At 48.8% G+C, this 25221-nt stretch overlaps 1 protein-coding gene across 1 annotated transcript; it reads left to right on the top strand.

Annotated features, from left to right (window-relative positions):
• The first annotated feature begins 339 nt into the window (after positions 1–339).
• IL17D (interleukin 17D) lies at positions 340–21538 on the top strand. The gene is made up of 3 exons (XM_032403380.1): positions 340–2275; positions 2643–2938; positions 19809–21538. Exons 1-3 carry the CDS (start codon positions 2261–2263, stop codon positions 20125–20127), a joined length of 630 nt encoding a protein of 209 aa, XP_032259271.1. The 5' UTR covers positions 340–2260; the 3' UTR covers positions 20128–21538.
• The last annotated feature ends 3683 nt before the right edge of the window (positions 21539–25221 follow it).

Below are 25221 nucleotides of genomic sequence, written 5' to 3'. Positions count from 1 at the left end.
TATTTCTAAGGGAACATGAGGAGCTTGGTTGCCTTTTTCTCACTTTTCTTAAATTTGGATTTAATTATTAACATGTTTATTTCATATGTGCATACATACATTCAGACTTGAGGGTAACAGATGGAAAATTAGACAAAACATTTTGCACCTTTTTTTTTTTTAAGGTTTTTATTATTTGTCAGAGAGAGAGCACAAAGCAGGGGAAGTGGCAGGCGGGGGGAGAAGCAGGCTCCCCGCTGAGCAAGGAGCCTGATGTGGGACTGATTCCAGGACCCTGGAATCATGACCTGAGCTGAAGGCAGACGCTTAACTGACTGAGCCACCCAGACACCCCTTTGCACCCGTTTCTAAGAAATTTTCTCAACTCTGTCTAGTCTAACAAAGACGAATTTTATGTTCTATCAAATAGGTGAGGTTTTCAGGTGAAACTGTTGGGAAGTAAATATTTTCTATTTCCAAGATAATCAAGAGAGAAGGAGAGAAACTGCCATGTTATCAGACAGTAGCAGGTATTTTGTTGAAAAACATACAGAATTAACAGCCTGGCACAATTAAATTGTGTCACCTTACATACGAAAGGATGTTGTAATGAGACATACTGAGTATTCCTAGGAAAACTAGTGTGATGATAGTCTCATTCTCCTAGCGGACTCCCACACTTTTTATCAAATACAAAATAAGCCGTATTTAGAATAATGATCTTTATTCCCATTTTACCAGAAAGATAACAGAGAACATGAACAATTTACTAGTCAGAAAAAAGTTTTATAACCTCAAATGTTTACTCACCAAGAGCTGTAAATTGCTTAAACTGCTTAAATTGGAGATTTCAGTGGGATTTTTAGCAGTAATTCTGAAACTCTTCAGTTACACAATGTTCAAGGCATGGAAAAGTGTTTTCCTACACAGCACAACTAAAATGTCATTTAATCAAGTAGACAAATACCTTGTAGACAACCAACGTAGTCAAATACCAAAGCTTCAAACCATTCCGGGAGGCATAAACTACCTATTTTCTACACTTTCAGCTGGTATGACTTTTGTTTTCATTTTTGAAGAATGACTGCTGTAAAATGGCCATATTCATTAGCCTGCCACCTAAAAAGCATTTTGTAGAACAAATGAGCAAGTTTTCTTGTGTTCTTGAAGTATAATATAGAGTTCCTTCATTTAAATATATTTCTTTTAATTTATTCACAGAATATTATTTTACAAGACTGCTTGCACTTACAGATATCATGGAGTAGGAATTCTCCAACATTGTAACAGACCAAGTGATGCCCACTCACAGACACAGAAATACAAGTTGGGGGATTTTAATACTTTGATTTTAGAGTTGCTAGAAGAGGCACAGAAGGTTCATTTCATGAGTGTTGAGGGGAAAGGAGAAACGGACTCCTCTCACCCTATTAAAAAGAAGTTTTTAAATCTCTAATAAATTTATTTCTTTGAACTATGGAGTCTCAGAAGAGGAAGTCGTCCTAAAGAACTGAATCCTTCTAGGTTTTAGCTCGTTCTTTTTCCAGATGGCCTGTTCTATTCTTGGAGAGCTTTAATTACTGTAAGAATCTTTTTGCCCTGAGCCAAAATCGGTCTCCCCTAACTTCTCAAAGTTGGCCCCACTTTGGAGCTCTGGAGATCTGCAGGCCAGGTCCTTCCAGGCCTTCTTCAGCCAGGCAGGCCAGCGCCAGTGCAGGGTCCCGCCACCTCGGCTCGTCCTCCTCGTCCGCCGCGCAGCACGCAGCCGGGAGCTCGCTCTTCCCGGGCCTCGGAAGCCGCCACTTTCGCCGGGTGCGAATCAACGCGGCTGGCCAGCCCTCGGGTGGTGCGGCTCTCTCCTGACAAGCGGGGGGATGCCGGGGTCACTGGTGAGTGCATTTCATCAGGGGGCAGATGTGCTCCAGTCCCAGAGGCACAGGGTGCAGCCCCGGCTCGTTCCTGTGAAGCCGGGCGACGACCTCGTGCCGCCGGCTGGTCCGTGCGCGCCCGGCGCCGCGGAGGACACAACGCCCGAGGGAACTTACTCAAGCCCAGTCCGGTTCTAAGACGGCCGGCACCCAGAGCTGTCCGCGCCGGGACCCCGCGCCGGCCCCTCCTCGGCCGCGCAGCCCCCGCGGGAGGGAGGCGGGCGGATGACGAGGGTGTGGGGGCGTGAGTCTGAGGGCGGCGGGCTCCGGCGTCGCAGGCGCGGGCTCCGCAGGCTCCGTCGCTGACCGGCCGGGCGCGGCGCGCGGAGCGTCGAGGTCGCCGCCGCCGGGGGATGGCGCGTGCGGGGGTAAGCGGCGCGGACGGCCGTCACAGGCACTCGCAGCCCAGGGCGCAGCAGCCCGGCAGGCACACGCACACGCGCACCCCGCAGCCGCCTCCCGCGCGGCCCCCGGCTCGGGGTGGCGGCGGCGGCGGCGGCCCGGGGCGCGCGGGCCGGCGCAGGGCAGGGTCCCGGGGCCCCCGGGGGCGGCGGGCGGGCGGGGGCGGCGCTCGGGGGCCCGTCTGGTCAGCACCCATCCTCCGGGCCCGCCTCACGGTCCGCGACGCGACGGGGGTGGGGCGCCCACCGGCTCCCAGACCGCGGCGGGCCGGGCGCGGGCGGGCGCGGGCTCCTCCGCCGCGCGCGGACGCTGAGCGCGCGGCCTGTCTCGCAGGTCTGGATGCTGGTGGTCGGCGTCCTGCTGGCGTTGGCGCCGGGCCGGGCCGCAGGCGCCCTGAGAGCGAGCAGACGCCCGGCGCGGCCGCGGGGCTGCGCCGACCGGCCGGAGGAGCTCCTGGAGCAGCTGTACGGGCGGCTGGTGGCGGGCGTGCTGGGCGCCTTCCACCACACGCTGCAGCTGGGGCCGCGCGAGCAGGCGCGTAACGCGAGCTGCCCGGCAGGGGGCAGGCCCGGCGACCGGCGCTTCCGGCCGCCCACCAACCTGCGCAGTGTGTCGCCGTGGGCCTACAGGTGAGCCGCGGGGCCGTGGTGGGGTGGGCAGGGCAGGGCGGGGCGGGGCGGGGCCGGGCGAGGCAGGTGGGATGCGGCGGGTGGGGCCAGCGAAAGTGAGGTGGGTAGTGAGGAGGGCGGGGTCGGGCGTGGCAGGCAGGGAGTGAGCGGCGAGGGCAGGTGGGGTGGGGCAGGTGCGGAGGGGCGGGGCGGTCGGGAGACGCTAGGTAGGTCGCGGGGAGGGACCGGGCAGGGCCGATGGAGCGGGGAAGGGCAAGTAGGGAGAGGCGGAGCAGAGACTGGGTTGGAGTAATTCATTCCCACAAAGGTCTCATCACCTCCCTCGAAGGAAACCTGCTTCCCGTTGTTTACCTTTTCACTATTTAATATGGAACAGATGTTTCTTGAGTGCCCATCTGTCAGGTATATAGTTCAGTGGGTTCCACAAGGGACCAAGCCAAGTGATCCTTCATTAATTTTTATAGAATTTTGTACAGGAGACCTGTGAAGTTCTAGTGTGGCAGTCTACAGACATTTTTTGAGTGCCTGTGGTGGTGGTCCAGACACTGTTGAGCATTGAACCCTCAGAAGCCCATCCTCAGAGCTTATAGTCTAAGGGAGGAGTGGAGATAATTGGTAAAGAAACCATAATACAAGGCAGAACATGATTTGACAGGAAATCATAAGTGTGTGATAGTGTAACGTGGTGAGGGGGATCAAAATGGCATTTGAAATGTATTTTGGAGAATGGACATAACTCTGAGATTGGCCTGGTAAAGAGGTCGGCTCAGGAGAAAGGAACAACGCACAAAGCAGGGAGGCTGGGGTGTTCTGGGGCTTGTGTAGGGAATAGTGTGGTGGGAGTGTCCCCAGCACACATTTATGACTGTCTCCTTCCCTGCTGTTAACTGCTGAGTCCCACCATCTTCAAGGGGCTCAGAGTTCGCGGTACAAGGAGGGAGCCCTCACACTGCCACAGACGTGGAAAAGCCCTCAGTGAAAGAGCAAGGACAAGAGTCCTTCAGAGGGAAGGAGTGGCTTATTGCAAGGGGGAAGAGACGGAAGAATGGCGAGCGCAGGTGTGTTTCTATGTGGCTGGGAGTGGCAAGAGAGGAGGCTGCAGAGGGGAGCAGAAACTAGATTTGGCCTTAAAAGCAATGCTACGAGTTTGAAATGTATCCTGTAGGATGTTTTTTTGATGAAGGAAGTCATGTGACCACTTTGTGTTTTGGGAAGGCATACCTGATGAGGGATGGATCCAAGGGGAGATACAGGACGAACGCCATACTTCCAGCAAAAGGTAGTTAGGGTCTGAACTTAGGCAGTGGGGCAGTGGAAAAAGTGAGACTAGGGTCATTTTGAAAGATATTACTTAAAGAAGTTAAAGTGATAGGATTTGGTGGATGATGATCATATGTGGGAGTGAGGGAGAAGGAGAGGGTCCACACTGCTATTAAGATATGCAGAGAAAGGGGCACCTGGGTGGCTTAGTCGGTTAAGCGGCTGCCTTTGGCTCAGGTCGTGATCCCAGAGTCCTGGGATCGAGCCCTACGTCAGGCTCCCAGCTCAGTGGGGAGCCTGCTTCTCCCTCTCCCTCTGCCTGCCCGCTCTGCCTACTTGTGCTCTCTCTCTCTCTGTCAAATAAATAGATAAAATCTTTAAAAAAAAAAAAAAAAAGATATGCAGAGAAAATGTAATGATTTTGTCTAAAACTAATCCAGGCTTCTCCAAGCCTCCGCCTGCTGGTCAGGGGGCTTCCCTCTTCCTGGCTACTCTGCAGAGGACCAAGTTCACTTGTGGCTGAGCTCCCCACCACCATGGAAGTCAGGCCCAGGACTCCCTCCTGCCTTCACTGCTCGTCATTCATCTGATGCCCTCAGGACACACATGTTGAGCCATTCATTTTGGTGGCTTCATTCTCTTGCTTTGCCTCTTCCTTCCCATCATTCCCACAGACCAAAAGGGTGGGCTTTTATATTATCCTTCTTCCTCCAAACTCATATTACACCTTTGGTATGCTAAATAGCATTAAAGAAACTTGGAAGATCTCTCAAAACACAGCTTGGCTTCTCCAGACAGAAGCTGCAAAGTCTGCATTTTTCTTTAACGAATTCTAAGCTCTCCTGGCAAATAGATGTCTCCCAGGCTAGGCTGTGGCCCGAAAGGCAGAAGAGTAACACACAGTGATTTTTCAAGAGCTCCTGTTGGGCATCTCCCACGTTTCTGGCTTGGATTGTTGATGGTATTTAAGCAAAATGGAGAAACTGAATGAGGAGAGTTTTTGGAGGGAAGTAAATTCAGTACTAGACCTGTTGAGTTTTATGTGCCGAAGAGGAGCACAGGTATAAATGTCCCGCTTGACTTGGCAGTGTGGTCTCAGAAGAGCGATTGGGGCTGAAGTACAGATCAGGAGTTGTCAGCCCTAGAATTCTGCATAGTAAGGTAAATTGAGTTGCCCTTACTACCTTACCTGTGTCTCCTAGGAAAGATCCAAGAGCAGCAGGGAGGAGGGAATGGCTAAAGGAGGTCATGGAAAAGAACAACACACAGTATAGAGCGGTCCTGGTCTAGCTGCCCAGGTCCACCCTTGGCACCTTTGTGCTACCTGGGCCTGGGAGTAGGAGCTACATCTGTATCAGGTGGCTGACGATGGTATCATCTGCATTACTTTTCTTATTATTTAGCAACACTGATGAAATTGCTCCCCCTGCAAGCAAATGGAGGCTTACACTCTCTGAACGAAGGACGGTCTTCTAGGGGTGGGCCCTGGGCCGGGACTCCAGATTGCTGGGTGCTAAAGTGGGCCCTGCCTTCTCCCACCAGGAGATGGCCTCTTTGCTCTCCTGACCTCTGATCACTTCTCACTGCCTCCTGAGTCACTGGAAGACTGGAAAAAGCATTTCACGTAGGAGCTCAAAACCTCTTCAAAAAGCAGTGTGTAGAATAGGACAGGACTGGTTTCTTAGTGGTGTCACCGTGGGACCTGTGTAGCCTGGGGGGGGAAGAGTGTGCTCACTTGTGCAACCATAAGCATGGAATTAGAAGTAGTACATAAGGCTAAAAACAGAGAGAACTCCTAAGGAAGATGGATGGGGAAACAGACTGCCGCTCTCAGAAATACTGAAAGGCACAGAAAGGACTTCTTAGGTGGATAAGACAGGATTTAAAATAGAAATTTGGATTATAAGGTGGCTTTTCATACTTTGAAGAGAGAGATGGCTCATTCAAAATGGTGTTGGGACAACTGAGTAACCAACTGGAAAAACGTATGAATAAGCGCCTGGGTGGCTCAGTCGTTAAGTGTCTGCCTTCGGCTCAGGTCATGATCCCAGGGTCCTGGGATCGAGCCCCGCATCGGGCTCCCTGCTCCGCGGGGGGCCTGCTTCTCCCTCTCCCCCCCCCCCTGCTTGTGTTCCCTCTCTGGCTGTCTTTCTCTCTGTCAAATAAATAAAACCTTTAAAATAAATAAATAAATAAATAAATAAATTCCAAATTACCGAAAGATTTAAATGTAAAAACAAAACCACAAACACATGAAAAACACAGTCAATTATATTTACAGTGTTGGAGTGGAGAGGCCTATTTAGTAGCTTATAGATCCCCAAAGCCATAAAAGACAAGACATAAATTCAGCTACACAATTATCTGCCATTTTTTCTTGGCAAAATAAACAATAAAATAAAATTAGAAAAATACAAGGGGAAACTGGAAGAAAATACTTGCAACCCATGTCACAAAGGGCTCATTTCCTAAAGAGCTCCTACAAACCAATAAGAAAAAGATGTAATAAAGGGAGGAACAAAGGTCATGGGTAGTTGCTGGGGAAGGAGGGTCAAATGAGTCAGTTATGTGAAACGCAAAGAGATGCCTAGCTTCAGGCATCCTAAAGTGAAATGCATGTTAAAACGATGCTGAGAAACCTTTCTTTATTTTGGGGGTACCCACCAGGCTCTGTTGGCAAGGAGGTGAGGAAAAAGGCATCCTCATACAGCAGAGGGTATGAGTCCAGACAACCAGCTATTAGCTATCCACATTTTAAATGTACGCGCTCTTTGACCTAGCAATTCCAGGTGCTGGTTTACTTCTTCAGCCACACTTGTCTGTGCACCAAATGATGTATGTACAAGCATTTCCACTGTGGCAATAGGGCATTGGAAACCATCCCAACACCCACCAATAGCCAACTAGTTCAATAAAATGCCATAAAACGCCAGAAAGAGGAATGGGGCAGCTGTAAACCTGCCTCAGGAGACCAGTCCATCACCAACATAGAGGGCAACAAGGCAAGGCGCAGTACAGTGTTATTTGTGTGTTAAAGAGAAGCTATTATATAACATACATATGTTATTTTTAAATGTACACACACACACCACCCCACACACTCAGGGGCATCTTTGGAACGTGGTTATCATGGTGCCTGTCATCAGGAGGGGAACTGGAAAGCTGGGGACGGAGGAGGAAGGAGACTTACTTTTCATTCCTTCCTATCTTTTGAATTTTCTACCATGTGCATGTATTACTGATTTCAAAAACATCTTCATTTTTAAATTGAAAGCAGAAAGGGAAATTCACCAACCATGAGGAAAAAGAGAGTGAAGAAACAAAACTCAGCAGGAAACTACAGCCTTTGATTTTCCCTGAGCTTTGGTCTGAAGAGAATTGTTTGTTCTTACAGGCCATAGAGCTGACAGCAGAGACACTGCACTTCTCGGGGCCCCTTGTGTCCCCAGAACTAAGCTGCTACGGATGAGGAACTTGGCCTGGAGACGTGAAGGGATTGGGTGGGGGGACAGGCATTAAATGGTAGAGCCAGGATCTCATCCCGGATCTGTGATTCTATCTAGCCCATGCTCCAGACCAATGTGCTAGTAGAAAAGCACCATTCAACTTTGAGAATATAAAAATATTTTCTTATTTACTTTGTGGCATCATGTTTGTTTCTCTTAAGCTTTAGAAACAAAAATGCCAAAAATAAAATCAATGTAATTGTTCATTAAGTTTATTAAGCCAGATTGACATAGTAAGAAATACATTGTAAGAACTCTGAGGTTCATTAAGGTTTAAAGGTACACATCACTCATGTATGTTGAAACCCCAAAGATAAACACCTACCAATAGTCTAAGTAATTTTTAAATTGTTTATATTTTTCAATTTTGGGTCATGGTCTAAAGATAACTTTTCTCTAGGATATGACTAATGCACAACAATTTAATTTTAGGCTTTGCTACTTTTCTATATAACTCTTTTCCTCCTGTGAATTTAAGAGACTTTACCTAAATTTATTTTTCAATAAACAACTCCATGGGTAGCAAGAACAGCAAGGGAATAAATGGAAAGAAGAAATAACAGGACAGGGAAAAAGAGAGAAGAGAGAGGAAAGGGCATGGGGAGCACAAGTGACTTAAAAATAGAGGTGACCCCCAGCAGGGAGTTGGAAGAGGCGGTGAGCCCCCCCCCCCAGTAGCTGGGCAGGGGAGCCTTGCAGTCAGTCGGAGGCTGTCTCAGCAGAGGACGGCTGGAGGAGGGTCCAACAGCGCAGGCACCGGATCGGACAGGCTGATACTTTCCCATGCAGAACCCAAGTTGGCACCACTCCCTATTACCAGAACTTTCAGCAGGTGACTTTTTGGGGGAAGAGGGGCACAGCAGCAGCAACAGCTTCCAGCTCATGTGTGGGTCAGGCAAGGTCACCACTGTCCCCGGGGCCAGACCAGCGATGCCCATTTATGGGGACGACCTTCATGTTCCGATAAATCTATCATCGGATATTTAGCAACACTGCGCTTCAGGAAGGTTTTCGTCAGGAAAGGTTGAAATAAAAAGGATATTTGTGCTTCACCTCCTCTAACGTTTCAGTTCAGCTAACCCAAACATCCTGTTTCCCCCCCACCCCCCGGGGACTGTCCATCACAGTCCCCTTTCCCACTGCAGAAACAGCTGCGTCCACTCCCCAGCTACAGACCCGCCGCTTTCCTCGAAACTTCACAGGGCACCGTTCACATCACTTTTCCCTCATCATGTCATTTGTAAAATTGTGAAGGGAATATAACAGTAACCAGAGAAAGTGAGGGAAGTTTGTATAATGTTGAAGTTATCTCCACGGCACTTAGTCCCCTTTTAAAATATTATCTTTCTTTTAAATGCCCCCCTTTCCCGGGATGCATTTGCATATTTGTGTCCCAGCACTAAGAACGGTGGTCCCCACACTCTGAAGCCTTTTGGGGATGCGCGGGCTCTAATCCTCCTCCCAGGGTGGGGGCCTCGACGGGGTCTCTGCGTCCACTGTGACCGAGAGGGGGCAGCACCGCGCCAACCCACTTTCTCCCCTGCGGCCGCGGGCCTGGCCTCCTCCCTTCCGCCTGGGGAGGCCCGGCCAGCCGTGTGATCTTTGGAATTGAGGGGTGTCCTTTCCTGTTTATAATTCTCCTTAGCAAGTTCACTTTTTTCTGGGTCCCTGCTTCAAATCTACAGGTTATTCAAATGGCTTAAGAACTAAGAAAGTCTGTGTGCCTTCAAGGAATATCTATCTATGGTGTAGCAGCGCAGGTGCCGTGTCCTTTCTGTGCTGGTACTGCTCTGTTCAAGAAAGGAAGGTTGGGGAAAGGGACAGGGGAGGCGGATAGGGCAGAAGCAGTGCCTGCCTGCCCGCCGGGGAAGTCTCCAGCTCCAGCTTGCCGGGCGGGTGGGGGGCACGGCTCACCAAACCCGTTGTTGTAGAAAACGAGACACTCATGGTTCAGACAGCTTGTTTAAGAAATGTTGGTACACCCCACCCCCCCAACACTTTTTTTTTTTAAAGATTTTATTTATTTATTAGCGAGCACTAGGGGGTGGGTGCAGAGGGAGAGAGAGAAGCAGACTCCCTGCTGAGCAGAGAGCCTGACTGGGGGCATGGGGGGCTAGATCCCAGGACCCTGGGGTCATGACCTGAGCCAAAGGCAGACGCTTAACTGCTTAACTGACTGAGCCACCCAGGCGCCCCAACCCCCAAAAACTTTTTATGGATAAGTGACCTTTAATTGGCCAAAGTACTGCGTGGATTTTTTTTCTCTGAGCTACTCAATATAGCGGGCTCTACTGCACCTATCAGTGTTTCACAGAGTAAAAATAAGAGCATTGTCATAGAGCATTGTCATGGGATTCAAGTCTCTCTTTCTGAAAATAGATACGTTCGTTTTGCTTTGATAGTTATTTTCTTCAACTGCCTGGGTTTTACTTTGGCATTCTTAGAGTAACCAGGGATGATGATAATATTTCATTCCATCGTCACCTCTTCCAGATTTCCTCACCTGAATAGAATGTTTGTACTCTTAATACCAACAGAAGAATTGGGCCAAGTCCTGGAAGGAACACACATACCACGAAGTGAAATTCCTTACGGTGCCTGTCTTCCAGAAATGACACATGAAGATTTTGAAGGATGGTAATGAGTACATTGCTCACTAAATTAATGAGGTCAAAGAGAAAATAATCTACCAAGGACTCTTCCAGAATTAAATAGTCTAGGCTAACATTTTGATATGAATTATTCCTCATAACCAATATATGGCAATAGCTGGTTCATTTCAGATCAAGGTGGGCTCCACCCTTTCTGCACACAGGCGCTTCACCCGCCTGCCCCAAGGACGGACACATCAAAGATGGCTTTGAACCCAAATTCTGCAGCTTCCCCTGGAAAGCTAGTTAAGCCACCCCGTGGGCATGAGCTATGTTTTTCCTTTGAAGAGATATTTCCCAGCTGCACTGAATGTGTGGCATTTGCCGTGACAAAAGAATAAAACCCTTTGAGAAATTCTGGCCCTCATTCTAATTTCTCTTTCTCTCTTTCCCTCTGGGAAAGCTTTTTTTTCCAAGTTATCTTCCAAATTCTTTTCCAAGCCATGAGTCTCTCTCTGGTCTTCCCTGATCTCCCAGATGAACAGATTTTACATGGTATCAGTGGATTTCCTGCTTGTAGATTTAGCACTGACGAAGCATCTGGCTGTTAAAGATCCCCGAACTGTAGGATGCTGTGCGGGCAGGGCTGTGGATGGGATGAGGCCAGGTGAGCTGGAAGACTTTGGACAAGCCCCTCACCTTGTCGGTGCCTCGGTTTCCTTCTTAGTAAAGAGAGAGGACGGACAGGCTGAGTCCTCCCAGGTTCTAGTAGCCCAGAGCCAGCCCAGTTGGCAGAAGAGCCTGGTCAGTTCTGGAGCCTGCCTCACTGGCTCAGCTTCAGGGCTGACCTTGATGCCAAGTTCAGGATCACACCAAAGTCAACCACAGTCCCTACATGGGGGTAGGGCTGACCCCTAGCTCTCCTTGGCCAGCGAAGAGGGCCAGATGAAATCCTCTGGGGCTCTGACTCCAGGGCATTTGTGCCAGGTCAGACTTTGCTCTCCCAGGCTGATTTTTCCATGTCCTCTTTCAGGAGAAATGCACAACTGATGTTTTCTTGTAGGGGCCAGAAGAGCATTTTTCAGAGCTCCTTGGCAGCATGTATTGAAGATTTTGGCTCTCTCAGGCCTTAGGGAATGGAGAGAGGGTGGAGCCGATGGGGCTGCTGGCCACAGCTTTCCAGCAGAGGGAAACTGTGGTCCTCATGACCCTGGCTACTCCCTGGCCTTCGAACAGAGCCCTCCCATAGCAGCTCTGGGCCTCGTCATGCACCATTCTTTCCCCCATAGTCTCTTAACCATCCCCCTCCTAGCTGCGGGGCTGGTTCCAAAGGGAGAAAGAGGTTGGAAGGTTACATAAACCCCATCTCAGTGACTCATTATCTCTCTTAGATCTGGAGACCTAATGGCCTCTACCAGGGTCGCATGTTAGAATTATCTGGGGAGCTTTAAAAAATCCCCATGCCAGAACCATGAATTCTGAATCTCTGGGGTGGGGGAATAGTGATCACTAGTTTTGAAAGCTCATTTGTGGACCTCCAGTGAAGCACAATTGAGATCTGCACACCATCCTCTCTACAATGCCAATTGCTTGTTTGGTTAACAGATATGTGGCTACCTACCTTTCGGAGATATTACTGTGCTGTGGAACGGGCTTCTACTGACTGTCAGTGGGTCCCCACTTCAAGTGAGCAAGACAAGTCACTTGTGTAGCTTGTTGGCATGCGGAGCTCCTGAATCAGGGGGTCAAGTGTGAGCATCTGTGTTTTTAACCGACTCCCACATGGTTCTCACACAGGTGGTCTGAAAACCAGTCTGGAAATCTTGTTTACTCCTTCTTTTTATTGCCCACTTCCCGGGCAAAAAGACAGGTATTCTGCAGAGGAATCTTAGCTCTTGGGAAGGGAAATTGGTTCTCCTCAGTTTTCCCGGAGGGCTGCCAGATGTCTGCATATTACCATAGTTTCAGAAGGTCTTGATCTCTGGTAAAGTGAGTCCTCTTCCTTCCTTTTCAAAATTGTCTTGAGTATTCTTGGACTTTTTCTCTTTCTACGAATTTTAGGATCAGCTTGCCAAGTTCTACAAAAACTCTACTGGGATTCTGCTTAGAACTGCACTTTATAGATTAATTTAGGGAATCTCAGAAACTCAGTGGATTACAGCTGTCCTTTCTAAGCAGAAATCATTGATAAAAAATATCACATTAACAGTCCTGCCATCAAGAAGCTGGAGGAAGTAGCCTGGGAATCAGATCCATCCCCTTGGCCGCAAAGAACCAGGCAGAGGCAATGATGTTGGTAACTAAATAGGACTGAAATTTTAGGTTCAAGACTCTTATTGACTCCATCCTGCCCCCCCCCCTTTTTTTTCCATCCTGCCCTTTTTTAAAAAGTAATGGACAATGAGTTGAACTCATTGACCTTAAGATCTGGCAGACTGACTACTTAGGCAATTTTGTTTCCATTTAGACCATTTCAGTCCCAAGACGGCATTTTCCCCAACTTTGTTCCATTGGTTTGGGGTCTTGGAATGGCTGTGAAACAATCATACTTAGCCTCTGTTGTCTTGAGATCAAAATAATTTTATGTTTTGCAAAGCGGGAAGGTGAGCCATGCCGATGAGTTTGTGCCAGTAAATGCCACAGCTATACTTGGGCATCAGATCGAGAGCACATCGGGTGGCTGTGGTTCTGTCTGCTGGAATGTACTCATTGTTCTCCAGGTGGCAGTCCTTGGGGAACCGCTTCGAATTGTTTCCTACCAAGTTCAGGGTCCCAGGGGCAGTGCTCTTTTCTGTCTCCGCTGTCACTCACATTCCTCTCCAAGCTCAGTTTCCATCACCTCTAATCATCCCTGGAGGACTTGTCCTTTGTTCTTGGATTAAGTTGGGCCAGCTGTCACTCACTCAAGCCAAGCTTCACACGTGGCTCCAGGGACACTTTTGGATCCCATCAGAGGGGAAAACTTGATTTGTTTCAAGTATGTTCCGGTGCCAAGCTTCCACAGAGCAGCATGCAGAAAATGTAAAGACAAAAGAATTATTGCTCACAAGGAGGCAAGACAGCTGTGCAGGATTCTTATTCGATTGCATTTCCATGTTTGGTAAGAGAAAAGGATCCGTGTTGCGGTTTCTTGATGTCTTGTTTTCGTGGTAGCTTTCTTTAACCAGAAAGCACTCCAGGCTGATAATTTCCTCAGACTCTTAAGACAGGAGGTTGGGGTGACATGCTTTAGCTTTGTGTCTGTCCCTTGGCTGTCCCAAGGCTTCCAGACCTTTCATCCTGATCTCTTCCCCATCCCCCCCCCAACTAGTGTCCTTCAGAATGTGTCCGTCTTGTGCTCTCCGTCTTCCATGGTACCTGCTGGCATCGATACCCACCATACTGGGTGTCAGGGGTGTGATATGCATTGTATCTGTCCCCCTCCCCTTGGTAGCACCTTTCTATTTTAAGAGAAACCTCCTGGTCATAAAACCACAATTTGAAAAACACCAATGCATATGCCTTCTTATTATGTTCCATGTACCGGGCAGGGGTGGGGGTAGGCAGATGTCTCTTTGTCATAATGCCTTAGCCCAGAGGTGTCACTGTGACAGTGGAAATTTCAGTCCTGGGGGGCCGACTGGTGGGGGTGGAACAGATATTTTTAGTTAGATGATGAGCCTTCTGACCATCACAGCATCCAAGTGACTGTCCGTTCTGCCTGTCATTAACACATGGAATGGGGATTGTTACACGGATTGCTACCTGCGTGCTGTGGTGCGTAGAGAAGATAACTCCCAGCTACTTGGAATTGAAAGGGATCTCTGATGCCCCAGGTCACACTAGTGTTACAGAGGAGGAAACTGAGTTTGAACAGGCTGTGACTGACCTTCCTCCCCAATCCCAGTTTTGTCCTGTAATTGGGTCTACGCCACTATCAGAATGGCCTTTCTAAACGTCCACTGATCATCTGTCTACATGCTTCCAGTCCTCGCGTGGCTTCCTGTGATCTGGAAGGTAAAATCCAGGCTTTTTGCTCTGGTCTTCAAGGCTCCCGTCCACCTCTCACATGTCTTACTAAATCTCCGCCCGGCACACACGGCGTTCCAGCTGCAGGGACCTGCGGGCAGTCTCCGCCCCACCCCGTGGTCTCCTGCTCACCACTCCTGCCTGGGTGTGGGTTGCTCAGCACTTCCGCTCCCTCCTTTGTCCGGCTCAGCCCTCCTTTTCCAAATGGGCCTCAGACTTCCCTGGGGCTGTAGCCTCCAGCCACCCACGTGTCCGACTGTGCGCTTTGCGTTGCTTTGTCCTGGTCGGCTGGCTTGAGCATTGCCAATTCTGCTGAATTAATGATCACTACTAACCTTCCAGTTGGCAGATTCCTCGGGCACTCTGTGACTTCACAGGCATTTAGCGCTGTTTGTGCGTGTGTGGGTCTGTACACTCACTTATTTGGTGTGTATCGCTAAGAGATCAGGACTCTGTTAAATAAAACCACACAATACCATTAACACACCTGGAAGTTAATACTTCCCTAATATCTTCAAGTATTCAGTCAGGTTCAGATTTCCCTGATTATCTCATAAGTGGTTTTTTAGAACTTTAAAATTTTTTCTCTATTTTTTCTGTTATATTATTTAGATCTACATTTTGAAATAGTTTCAAACTAACAAAAACCTTTGTGAAATTAGTACAAAGAATTCCTGTGTACCCTTTACCCAGATTCCCGAAATGGCAGCATCATAACTCAGCAGAATTATCAAGATCAGGAAATGCTTGTTGATAACAATCCTAGAATCTGGAGCCCTTCCTCAGAGCAGGCCCACTAACACCCCTTGTCTGCCCCAGGACCTCACCCCGGCTCACACGCGGCCTTTGGGGGTCAGGCCTGTTAGCGGCCTTCAGTCTGCAACAGTTCCTTGGTTCTTTGTCTTTTGTGATTGTGACACTTTTGAAGAGTACTGGTCAGTTGTTTTTTGGAAAGTTTCTCAGTTTGGGCTTGATATGTTTTTTTAAGCAACCATAAGTTTTTCATCCAAATGGAGACACTTGCAAGTAAAAAGTTGCTGAATTCACAACTGCACAGAGATGGCGGGTGTAAAGCAGGTCAGCGATGCCCCATGTCCCCGATACTTATGTCACTCTACTCAGTGTTCTTTTGGGTCCTCTCCCTTCCTTTCTTCCTTGGAACAAACATGTGCTGAACTTCCAGCATTCTGTATGCTGTTGGTCATATCCTCATAGTGCCATTTAACATGTTTCTCCATCCCTGTATTTCCAGTAAACGGGCCCCATCAATTCCAGTTTTTGGCCAGCCCCTCTTAAGTGTCTGCCTTCCTTCGCTTGGGGAATGCCACTCCTGATTCTGTCAATCTCCACAGTGAGACATAGTCTCCCTTAAAAGTTGGTTTTCCCAGGAGCCTGGGTGGCTTAGTTGGTTAAGCGTCTGACTTTTGATTTCAGCTTAGGTCATGATCTCGGGGTTGTGGGATGGAGCTCCACATCGGACTCCACACTCAGTGGGGAGTCTGCTTGAGATTATCTCTCTCCCCCTCTGTCCCTCCCCTTCCTTTTCCCTTTCATTTTGTGTTTCTCCATGCACCTCCCTGAATGATCTTATTTAACCACCATCTATATGCTAATAATTTAAAAATCTCCACCTTCAGCCAGTACCTCTCTCTTGGGCTCCAGACCATCTTCTACTGTGTAGTAAGGAAGATCTGTCTAAAATTCCATCTGATTGGGTCACTTTCCTTTTTTAACATCCTCCCCGTTGCCTTCAGGATCAAATCCAAATTCCTCACTATGAATTTGAGGACCCTTATGACCCAGCCTCCACAGATTAGCCCAGCATCATCTCGTAGTTCCTGTCCTGTGCCACAGTTCCTAATGCTGACATGGTCCCTGGGCTCTAGGCTCTGCCCTCTGTGCTAACTCCCCTTTCTCCTTTCCTCATCTGGATGAATCCACCAGGAACCCCCTTTGCCAGGAAGCCTTTCCAGTGGCCATGGCTGGATGAACTCTCTAAGTGTTTATTCCCACAGATGATGAGTCCTTGGATAGTAGATCCATGTTTCATCTCTATCCTCATTGCCTGAAACGTCACTGGCACTCAGATGTTGCTGAATAAATATTGAAGGTGACTGGAGATAGTATAAATTCCTTTTCCTTCAAACTTTAAGTTAGGGCCTTATATGGATGTAAGGGTATGAAGGACAGGGAGCTGTGCAGTCCAGACTCACCATCACCAGCTCACCATCTACCAAACTCTTACTCTCATGTTAAGGCACAAGGATGAGTAAGAATACGGCCCTGAATCTTCCCTCCCAGGAGAAAACATAGAAAAAGTGTAGCCCTATCTCACAGGCACCAAGTGTTGTGAGGATATGGGGGATAAAGAGGATGAATTTGACTAAGGAAATTTGAAAACTCTTAGTGATTTGAATTGGTCCTTAAAATACGGCAAGATTTGATATTGGTTTTGGGGAGAGGGCATCTTGAGCAAAAGCTTAGCTGCGGCCCATGCAAGGAGCATTCCGCTTTGGGATGACTGTAGGCTAGGATTGCAAAGGAGGAGACCATGAGGGAATGCTGGAAAAGTATGCAGTAGGGACCATGCTGCAGAGGCCTTTGAAGGCAGAGGAGTTTGGATTTGTCCTGACTTGTCCCCCCCCAGCTGTGCCTCCGCATACCTCAGATCGGGGGTGAGAGCAAGGCTTTACAGAGGAGGTTGAAAAAGTTGGAACGGTAAGGGTGGACAGCTTTATCAGTCCTTGCAAGGATAGAGCTCATTATGTTCCAGAAGCTCCTGATGGCAGAACTGAGGAAAAAGTAGTGATGAGAAGCTTCAAAAATATTTTTCAACTACTATTTTTGTGTTCATGTTGGAGGGAAGGATGAATAGACAAAATCAGTATAAATTTGAATGTTTTGGCTTCAGAGATGACTTACATTGTGAAGACAGTCCCCACCCCACCCTGTTCCTGTTTGCATATAACAGATTTATTAGCCTTCACCCTTGACTCTGCCCTTGTCGTACAGCAGGGAGAAGGGAGGTGAAGGTGTCCGTGCCTGAGCGCTCAACCGCTGTAGGGACGCCCAGGCCTGGGGCCTCCTTGCTGCTCCCATTCTTCTGGTCACCCCGACAGGAAGCTGTGCAGTCACTGCTGACCCTCCTCTGACCTCATCCCCCACATTCAAACAGTGGCCAAGTACTTGCAAATGTCCCTCTTGGCTTTAGAATGCTCAAGTGGCAGGTTGGGCTGGGTCGTCCAGTTTAACTGCTGGCTACTGGACTCACTGGCTTCCTTTCCATCCGCGTGCAGCAGGTGTTACCCAGCCACTGTGCCTGGGTGGGCACCCCAGCTCTGCGTTCTGGGAGGCCTGGCTCCCTGAGTTCTTTCGTACTGTGTAAATGGCATGTAGTTGGCGGGGAGTCAGTTTGTTGCTGCGTGAAGATAACCATTTCTAAACTCTTCCCCACCCAGTCATGCTTCAATCCACTAATGTCTAAAGATGTTGGATCCAAACAGAAAAAGAAACCCATGTACTTTCCTTACACATCTGGAACCACCCACCCTCATCCTGTCTTTGGGTCAAGAGTTAACACTCTTGACATGAGCTCCTCAATGGAGAAGCCTCTTGGCCAATCAGTGTAACAACCCTGTCCCTCCCATGTTTCAAGTCCATTCAGGCTTCTGCCTCCCTACCCCTGATAGGCCCACAGTTGGCCCCAGTCAGCACCACCGGTTGTCGGCCTTTTAGCTCCTTTCTGCAAGAAATCCTCAGCTCTGTTGTTGGACACCCCACTGCTCGCTCACCTACCCCCCTACCTTTCCGAAGCCCCCTACTCCCCATTCTTTAACTGGATGGTCTGAACATAATTCTTAACTGGAAATTTCTTAACTTTGTGGATGAATTTTAGTCATTAGCAGTGAGGACGTATGAGAGAACTAGTCGAGAGGGGATTCCTCCTGAAGGACAGAAAACTTGTGCAAGCCATATAGGGTGAAGGCCAGCCCGGGCCACTGTCCCTCCCTATGGAGCCACATTCTGCTGGCCAGAAACCTGGATGCGAAACCATACACACCTCAAGTTCTTGGCTGTAAAAACCTCTAGGCACACCTCATTTTTAAAAATTTATATCATAGGCTCCCATTGGCACAGCACTTTTGGGGGCCCTCCTGGGCTTGGCACATTTTGGGTCTACAAATGTGTGTGTTGCTCGAGAGGTTAGAAGTCCTGACTTCTGACTCTGAGAATTTAGGGTCCCTAAGATTCAGCTCCAGAAGAAAGAGAAACATTTGTAAGAGGATTCCATGTGTTTTTTAAGTGGGGAGATTCATGGAAATGAGAATTTGGGATCACGGCAATCCCATGAGAAATGGGGACAGTGCCTCCCTGTGCAAGGGGACATTACGGAGGAGCCCTGGGTCTCCATTAGTGACCTGACACAGCTTTGACCTCTTGGCTCGTTGCAGGGGATGGTGGCAGAGGGCAGAGTCCTGCCTGAAAGTGCTTTATTTTCTCTCCCAAGGAGCCATCCGGCCCAGCCAAGCCCTAGACTCCCCTAGCATTGTGGTAGCAGGCTGTTTTGTAGGTGTTGACATTGGTTCTTGGCATCTGACCAGAAAATAGAGAGCTTTGGAGGATGGATGGAAATGATCACATTTAAACTAGCATTCACTTCTCAAATGTCCCAGGCTGGCCAGCCTGCCCTCCCCAGCATGGGTTTGGCCCCTTCACGGAGGAGGGCACACAGACCCCGACAGACACAGGGCCCACCTTGTGACCTTTTGGACAGGTGTCTTGCAGCTGCCTTTGCTGATAGCTATGTCAGAGGCCAGGTGGCACCTGGGCCAGCTAGCTTCTTGCAGAGGTGGCCCCTTCCTGGGGACCGGTGTGGGCGGCACCCTGGTGAATGTGCCCCCATCTGGGGCTGCAGAGCCCAGTGTCTGGAGCGGAGGAAGATCTGGGGCCTTAGGGACCACGGCTCTGGGGCCCAGGGCTGGAGTTGTGGCCAAAGCAGGGAGGGCATCTTACATTCTGGTGGGTGCGGCCGTCGCCTGTCAGTGCGCATGCGGCTCGCGGACCCGCCGCTCCACCTCTCCCACGCCCCCTCCCGCCTCCTCTGGGCTGTAGCCGCAGGGTCTGAACCTGCTTCACTGTACATGTCTTCATTTTGCCAATGAATTTCAGTCATTAATATGAATAGATACATTTTACTTTTCTATGTATATTGGCACAGACTCTGAAAGCATTTTTAGGGAATGGCCTGACAATGGCTATAAACTGTCTCCACCATTTAATATACAGAAAGTCACATGGTGCATCTGTTTCAGATTGGGATCTTGCATGGACGCTAACTGCGGGATGAATTGTCCCGCCCCACCTTTCTTCCTGCTCCATTAAACAGTGATCGCAATACTTCCTGATCCCAGAAGCAAAAATCTTCTGTTGGCTGCCCTCTCTCAGCGCGCGATGTGTTCCTGTTGCCCCAAAGCGTGAACTAAAGCCGTGCTCTCTTCCCTGCAGAATTTCCTACGACCCCGCCAGGTACCCGAAGTACCTGCCCGAGGCCTATTGCCTGTGCAGGGGCTGCCTGACCGGGCTGTTCGGGGAGGAGGACCTGCGCTTCCGGAGCGCCCCGGTGTACATGCCCACCGTCATCCTGCGGCGCACCTCGGCCTGCGCGGGCGGCCGCTCGGTGTACGCGGAGGAGTACGTCACCGTGCCGGTGGGCTGCACCTGCGTCCCCGAGCAGGAGAAGGAAGCAGACAGCATCAACTCCAGCATGGACAAGCAGGGCCCCAAGCTCCTGCTCAGCCCCAGCGACAAGCCGGGCCGGCCCTGAGGCCCTGCCGCTGTCGAGGCCCCTCTCCCTGGAGCGCGCGGGCTGGTTCCACCTCCAAGGAGCGAAAACGAAGACGGAAAGGGGTAAAGGACACAACTGAACGGGAGAGGTTTCCGACCCGACTGCTTGGCAGCTTACTCTCACACAGCATCATCCCCTGGTTTTCTTGGAGGCAGCAGCACAGGGTTGGTGAAGGCTGCCGGGAAGTTACCCGGTACATGGCAGCAGGCAGGGCGCGGACGGCCAGGGCCCGCCGAAGGTGGCTGCAGCCTGGCAAGCGCAGAAGTGTCTTCGTGGCCCTCCCTCCGTGGCCCTCCGGGCTCAGACCCTTCCCCCACCCCCCAGCTACAGTGCAGCGCCCTTAGGACGCTCTGGGAAGCGGGGTGAGCCTTCACAAGATAGATGGTAAATGGGTGCTTCTAAAAGAGGGCTTTTTTTTTTTAAAGTAGAATATATACCTACTTTTTTGTTCAATGTTTTCAATGAGGCAGAAACTATTTTTATATTAGGAATTTTGAGTATATTAAAAATTTTTTACTTGACATGTATTTTATAACCATTCTGTTTTCACTTCCTCTGGTAAGATTTTTTAGAAGCACAGCTGGAATCCTCAGATAAACTTTTTAGCTGGCACTGGGGCCCGAGTCCCTGAATTCAGCCTGTCCCCAGTTGCTGACCATAACAAAACGGACAGGGTTGAATGTGACCTCCAGTGAAGATTTTCACAGGCTGCTCCATGAATAAAAGGGAAGCGCAGGAGGCTCAGCTCATCCCAGGCTGGCCAGGGATTCCAGAAACCTCAAACGTGGTTTGTTCGTGACTGTATAAATGGCCACAGATGTATACAATTAAATACTTTTTCACTTTTGAAAGTAAGTGGAGCCCAATAAGAGGTCACGGTGGGACAGGGCGAGAGGTGGAATGTGCTATCTTTGTCAATTCTCAGAAGAGTCCAAGTCTTAGCTTAGTTGTAAGGGCTTCAGGAACTAGCCAAATAGGAGAAGCAGGCCAGCTTACGATTTCCAGAAATCAGCATTGGGGGCCTCTTTTTCTACATCCTTCAGTGTGAGCTAAAACCATACTCTCTTCTGTAGGCTGGAAGTTTGTCCTTGAACACAATTATTTGTAAAAGTGACAAGTTCTTTTTAAATCATTAAAGCAATTGTAGGTGAAGGGCATGTTGGCTGCGTGCATTTCTCTCTGGGCTCCACTCATTTTTAGAGGAAACTATTTTAGTCTTCACTTTATCTTAATTTTATGGTTGACGTTTAAATTAAGATCTGATTTGGTCTTTGAAAGATCAACTACTCCTGCAAAGTCAGTCTCTCTTCTGTGACACCCCAACCAAGCCAAGAAGTGTCCCTTATTTATATGTATCTTTTTTTAAGATTTTTTTTTTTTTAATTTGTCAGAGGAGCACAAGCAGGGGGAGTGGCAGGCAGAGGGAGAAGCAGGCTCCCTGCAGAGCAAGGAGCCCGACTCAAGACTCAATCCCAGGACCCTGGGATCGTGACCCCAGCTGAGGGCAGACGCTTAACCGACTGAGCCACCCAGGCGTCCCTATTTATATGTATTTCACTCTCAAACTTCAGCTGTAACAGAGCTTTAGCTCCTTAGTTACCAAGTATTAGCCTTAGTTTGATCTACATGGAAGGTTCACTGAGAGAACTTTCAACTTGTATTGACAGAGGTTGTATGTGAAAAATACATTGCTGAGCAAAATCCAGATTTTCCAAAAATTCAGAAATTCAAAATTGAAAGTGTTAGCTGTGGATAGTTCTGTACAGTCTGGGGCATTTTACTTCCACATTCAATCTCTGGGGGAGTGGTGTGTGTGGGAAAAAGGTATCCCCAGTGGTAGTATATCTGGAATACATTCTTGTCCGGAGCAGTCTTTCAGTGTCAGCTCAAAAATAGTATCAAATCCATAAATTAAAAAGAAAAACTGCTTTTAAAGCAGTGGCTTGGGTAATCGTTACATTCACTGCCACTGTTGGGTTACATTTTCCAGCTACTCAAATATTAATAGTGCAAACATCAGAGGAGACTAGACTTAAGGAGAGTAGACATTTGGGGAAACTATCACAGTTTTATTTTTGTTATTAGTTTAACTAATTAGCTTGTGAAAAGGTAGCAAATTCCCTGTGGAAGAAATTTAGCTTTCCATTCTATAGAACCAGAAAGGCAACCTTTCTTTGTGTTTTCTCTCTGAATGGAATATTCATCCACTTAATATTTATTGAGCACTTGCCCTGTTCCAGGCTCGAGCCCTTGAGAGCCACCTGTGAAGCAGGCACAGTCTCCGTCCTCGGCCGAAAGCAGACCCTGCACGGGCTGTGAGAGCACAGTTAGGCGTCGGCGGGCCCCTCCTCACAGGACGTGCGGCCCCATGGATCTGAGCCACATTTTCCTCCCTTATAAATGGATGGTGCCGCCTCCCTCAGTCCCTGTGAGGACCGCACACCGTCTGTAAAGCACAGCGCCTGGCACATAGGAGGTATGAGAACATACTGGCCGCAGTGATTTATAAGCTACACTGAAAAGAAATATCAAGCTATTCTTTCTTCATGTTATGTTTATTGCTTTAGCAAGGATAGATCATTACAATGACTTTTTGTATAAAAGTTTAAAAAATCAGGGCGCCTGGCTGGCTCAGTCAGTTAAGCGTCTGCCTTCGGCTCAGGTCATGATCCCGGGGTCCTGGGATCGAGCCCCACATCTGGCTCCCTGCTCAGCCGGGAGCCTGCTTCTCCCTCTTCCTCTGCCTCTCCCCCTGCTTGTGAACTCTCTCTTTCTCTGTCAAATAAATAAATAAAAAATCTTTAAAAAATAAAAAATAAAAAATCTATCCCTAGGCAGCAGCAACCAGAGAGAATATGTTGGAGTGAATGTTAACTAATGGCAATTAAAATTAAAACTTGAAAAAAAATATGTTGGAGGGAGAGGGTGGTGATAGTCTGGGGAGATACTGTTTCAGGGAATAAGAAGAGTTTATTGGGCAGAATTTTGTTCCCTTGTTATACGAACGGGGTGTTGTGGAGCAGAGAGAGGTTGTTACTGTGTTTTAGCAAAGGTCTGGGGAAGCTGCCAGCCACAGCAGTCCTGGCAGCCGGAGTGGAGGAGCGGCCCCTCCCGCGCGGGCCTGGGCACCCCGCTCACCGGTGCCCACAGTGAACGCAGCAGCGCCGTGCGGGCCGGCCACTTCAGTCCCAGGCTTCACGGAGCAGCACACTTTGCTAGTGGGAATTTCACGGCTTCTTCCCTCCTCTCCAAGAAGGGCCACGGGGCCGACGTTTCCTTCAAGTAATTCTATCTGGAGGGCTTTCAGGCAGCCCTTGGGATGGACGTACCTTGCTGGTTACTGAAGATTTTTTCCAGCCAACTGACAGTATATCTACTGTATGCTTGCTTGATAAAAACAGAATCATTTGGGAATATCAACCAAAACCCATCACAAATGCCAACAGTTCCACATTCAGGGTCCAGTTACCCAAACTTCTCGGTTTGCCACAGGTCTTTTAGCAAGGCAAAGGGAGAAAAGGGTCATTACTGAACCTGCTCTGATTTGAGAGGAATGGAAGGGAAGAGCGTGACGTTCCCATGGGAAATGGGGTTTCCAAGTGACTCTGGCATTTCATTTGTTCCAGCTGTCGGGGTTCCCCATCACCCCCAAACAACCCCGCGAGGTTGCTGTATGGATTTCTGAATTGTCAGCAACACGGAACTTATTATCCTTTCTCTTTCCACTCACGCTATGGTTATTTTGTCTCAGTGCGAATCTCTGAAATTAGCAAGGACTTTAAAAAGGTGTCTCTTAACAATATTCTTTTGAGTTTCTGAAGCGCTCTGGTCGGGTGGAAGAGGTGAGGCTGCCTCCTAAGAAGTCAGGAAGCTTCTGTGAAGCGCGCCCCCACGTGTCCCCCCCCCCCCCCCCCCCAGCTGCAAAGCCCGGGCTCCTGTTCTGGGGGCTGCAGAGGCGGAGTGGCAGACCGCTTATGAGATCCAGAAGTGGATCACATGTGGACACAGGTTTGCTCAAATCACAAGGGGTCCAAAGCAATAAAGCACATGTTGGCTGCTTACTAAACAACAATGTAATTAAACATTTAATGAGTCCAGCTCTGGCCTTCCCTCCCCCACCCTCCAGGAAGAAATAATAAGATTTCTCCTCCTCGTCGAAACGCTAGACTTCTAGGATAACTACAATTCTGTATTTCTAGGCTGCTACTTGCCCCCAATTCCTAAGTCACACATGACATTTCCATACATGATTTGTCACCGGCCTAGGTAATTTTTAGTGAACTGACTCATGAGGAAATAAGAAGGTAGGGGGTATTTTTTAAAGAACAAACATTTATTGAATACTTCACATGTGCCAGGTGCTGATACACTGATAAAAATATAAATGTCTCATAAAAATACCAAGTGATTTTTAAAGTAAATTAAAAATTATCCCAAAGTAGGACCGTCGAAGGCTAAGAAAGAACAGACAGGAGCAAGCCCCCCCCCGCCATGCCCCATTGCCTGAGCGCTGGCGCCAGGGCACCAGGCTCTCCAGGACAGGCTGGGTTTTCGCTGCAGTAACGATCCCACAGTCTCTTGATTTTCAAAAGCAGATGTGTATTTCCTGCTCACCCTCCACATCCACTGCAGGCCCACCGCTCCGCTCGAGCACCTGCTTGTGTGTGGAAAACTGCCGGTAGCCATGTCAGAGAGAAAATAAAGCTCTACTTGGCACTTCCTTTCATGTTTTTTTTTTTTTTTAAGATTTTACTTATTTATTTATTTGTTTGAGAGAGAGAGAATGAGAGCACGGGAGGAGAAGAGGATCAGAGGGAGAAGCAGACCCCCCGCTGAGCAGGGAGCCCGATGTGGAACTCGATCCCAGGACTCTAGGATCATGACCTGAGCTGAAGACAGTCGCTTAACCAACTGAGCAACCCAGGCGCCCCTCCTTTCATGTTTTGTTAGCAAAGCAAGTCACCTGAGGTGGGGAAGTGTTATTCTTCACCCCCCCTTTTTTTAAAGTTTTTATTTTGAAATGATTCTAGATTCACAGGAAATTGCAAAAACACTACAGAGAGGTCTTGTGTG

The sequence above is a fragment of the Phoca vitulina genome, unplaced genomic scaffold (assembly GCF_004348235.1).
Source record: "Phoca vitulina isolate PV1807 unplaced genomic scaffold, GSC_HSeal_1.0 scaffold5, whole genome shotgun sequence".
Taxonomy (NCBI): domain Eukaryota; kingdom Metazoa; phylum Chordata; class Mammalia; order Carnivora; family Phocidae; genus Phoca; species Phoca vitulina.
The sequence above is the reverse complement of the archived record's forward strand: the minus strand, read 5'-3'. Positions and strand labels throughout refer to the sequence as shown.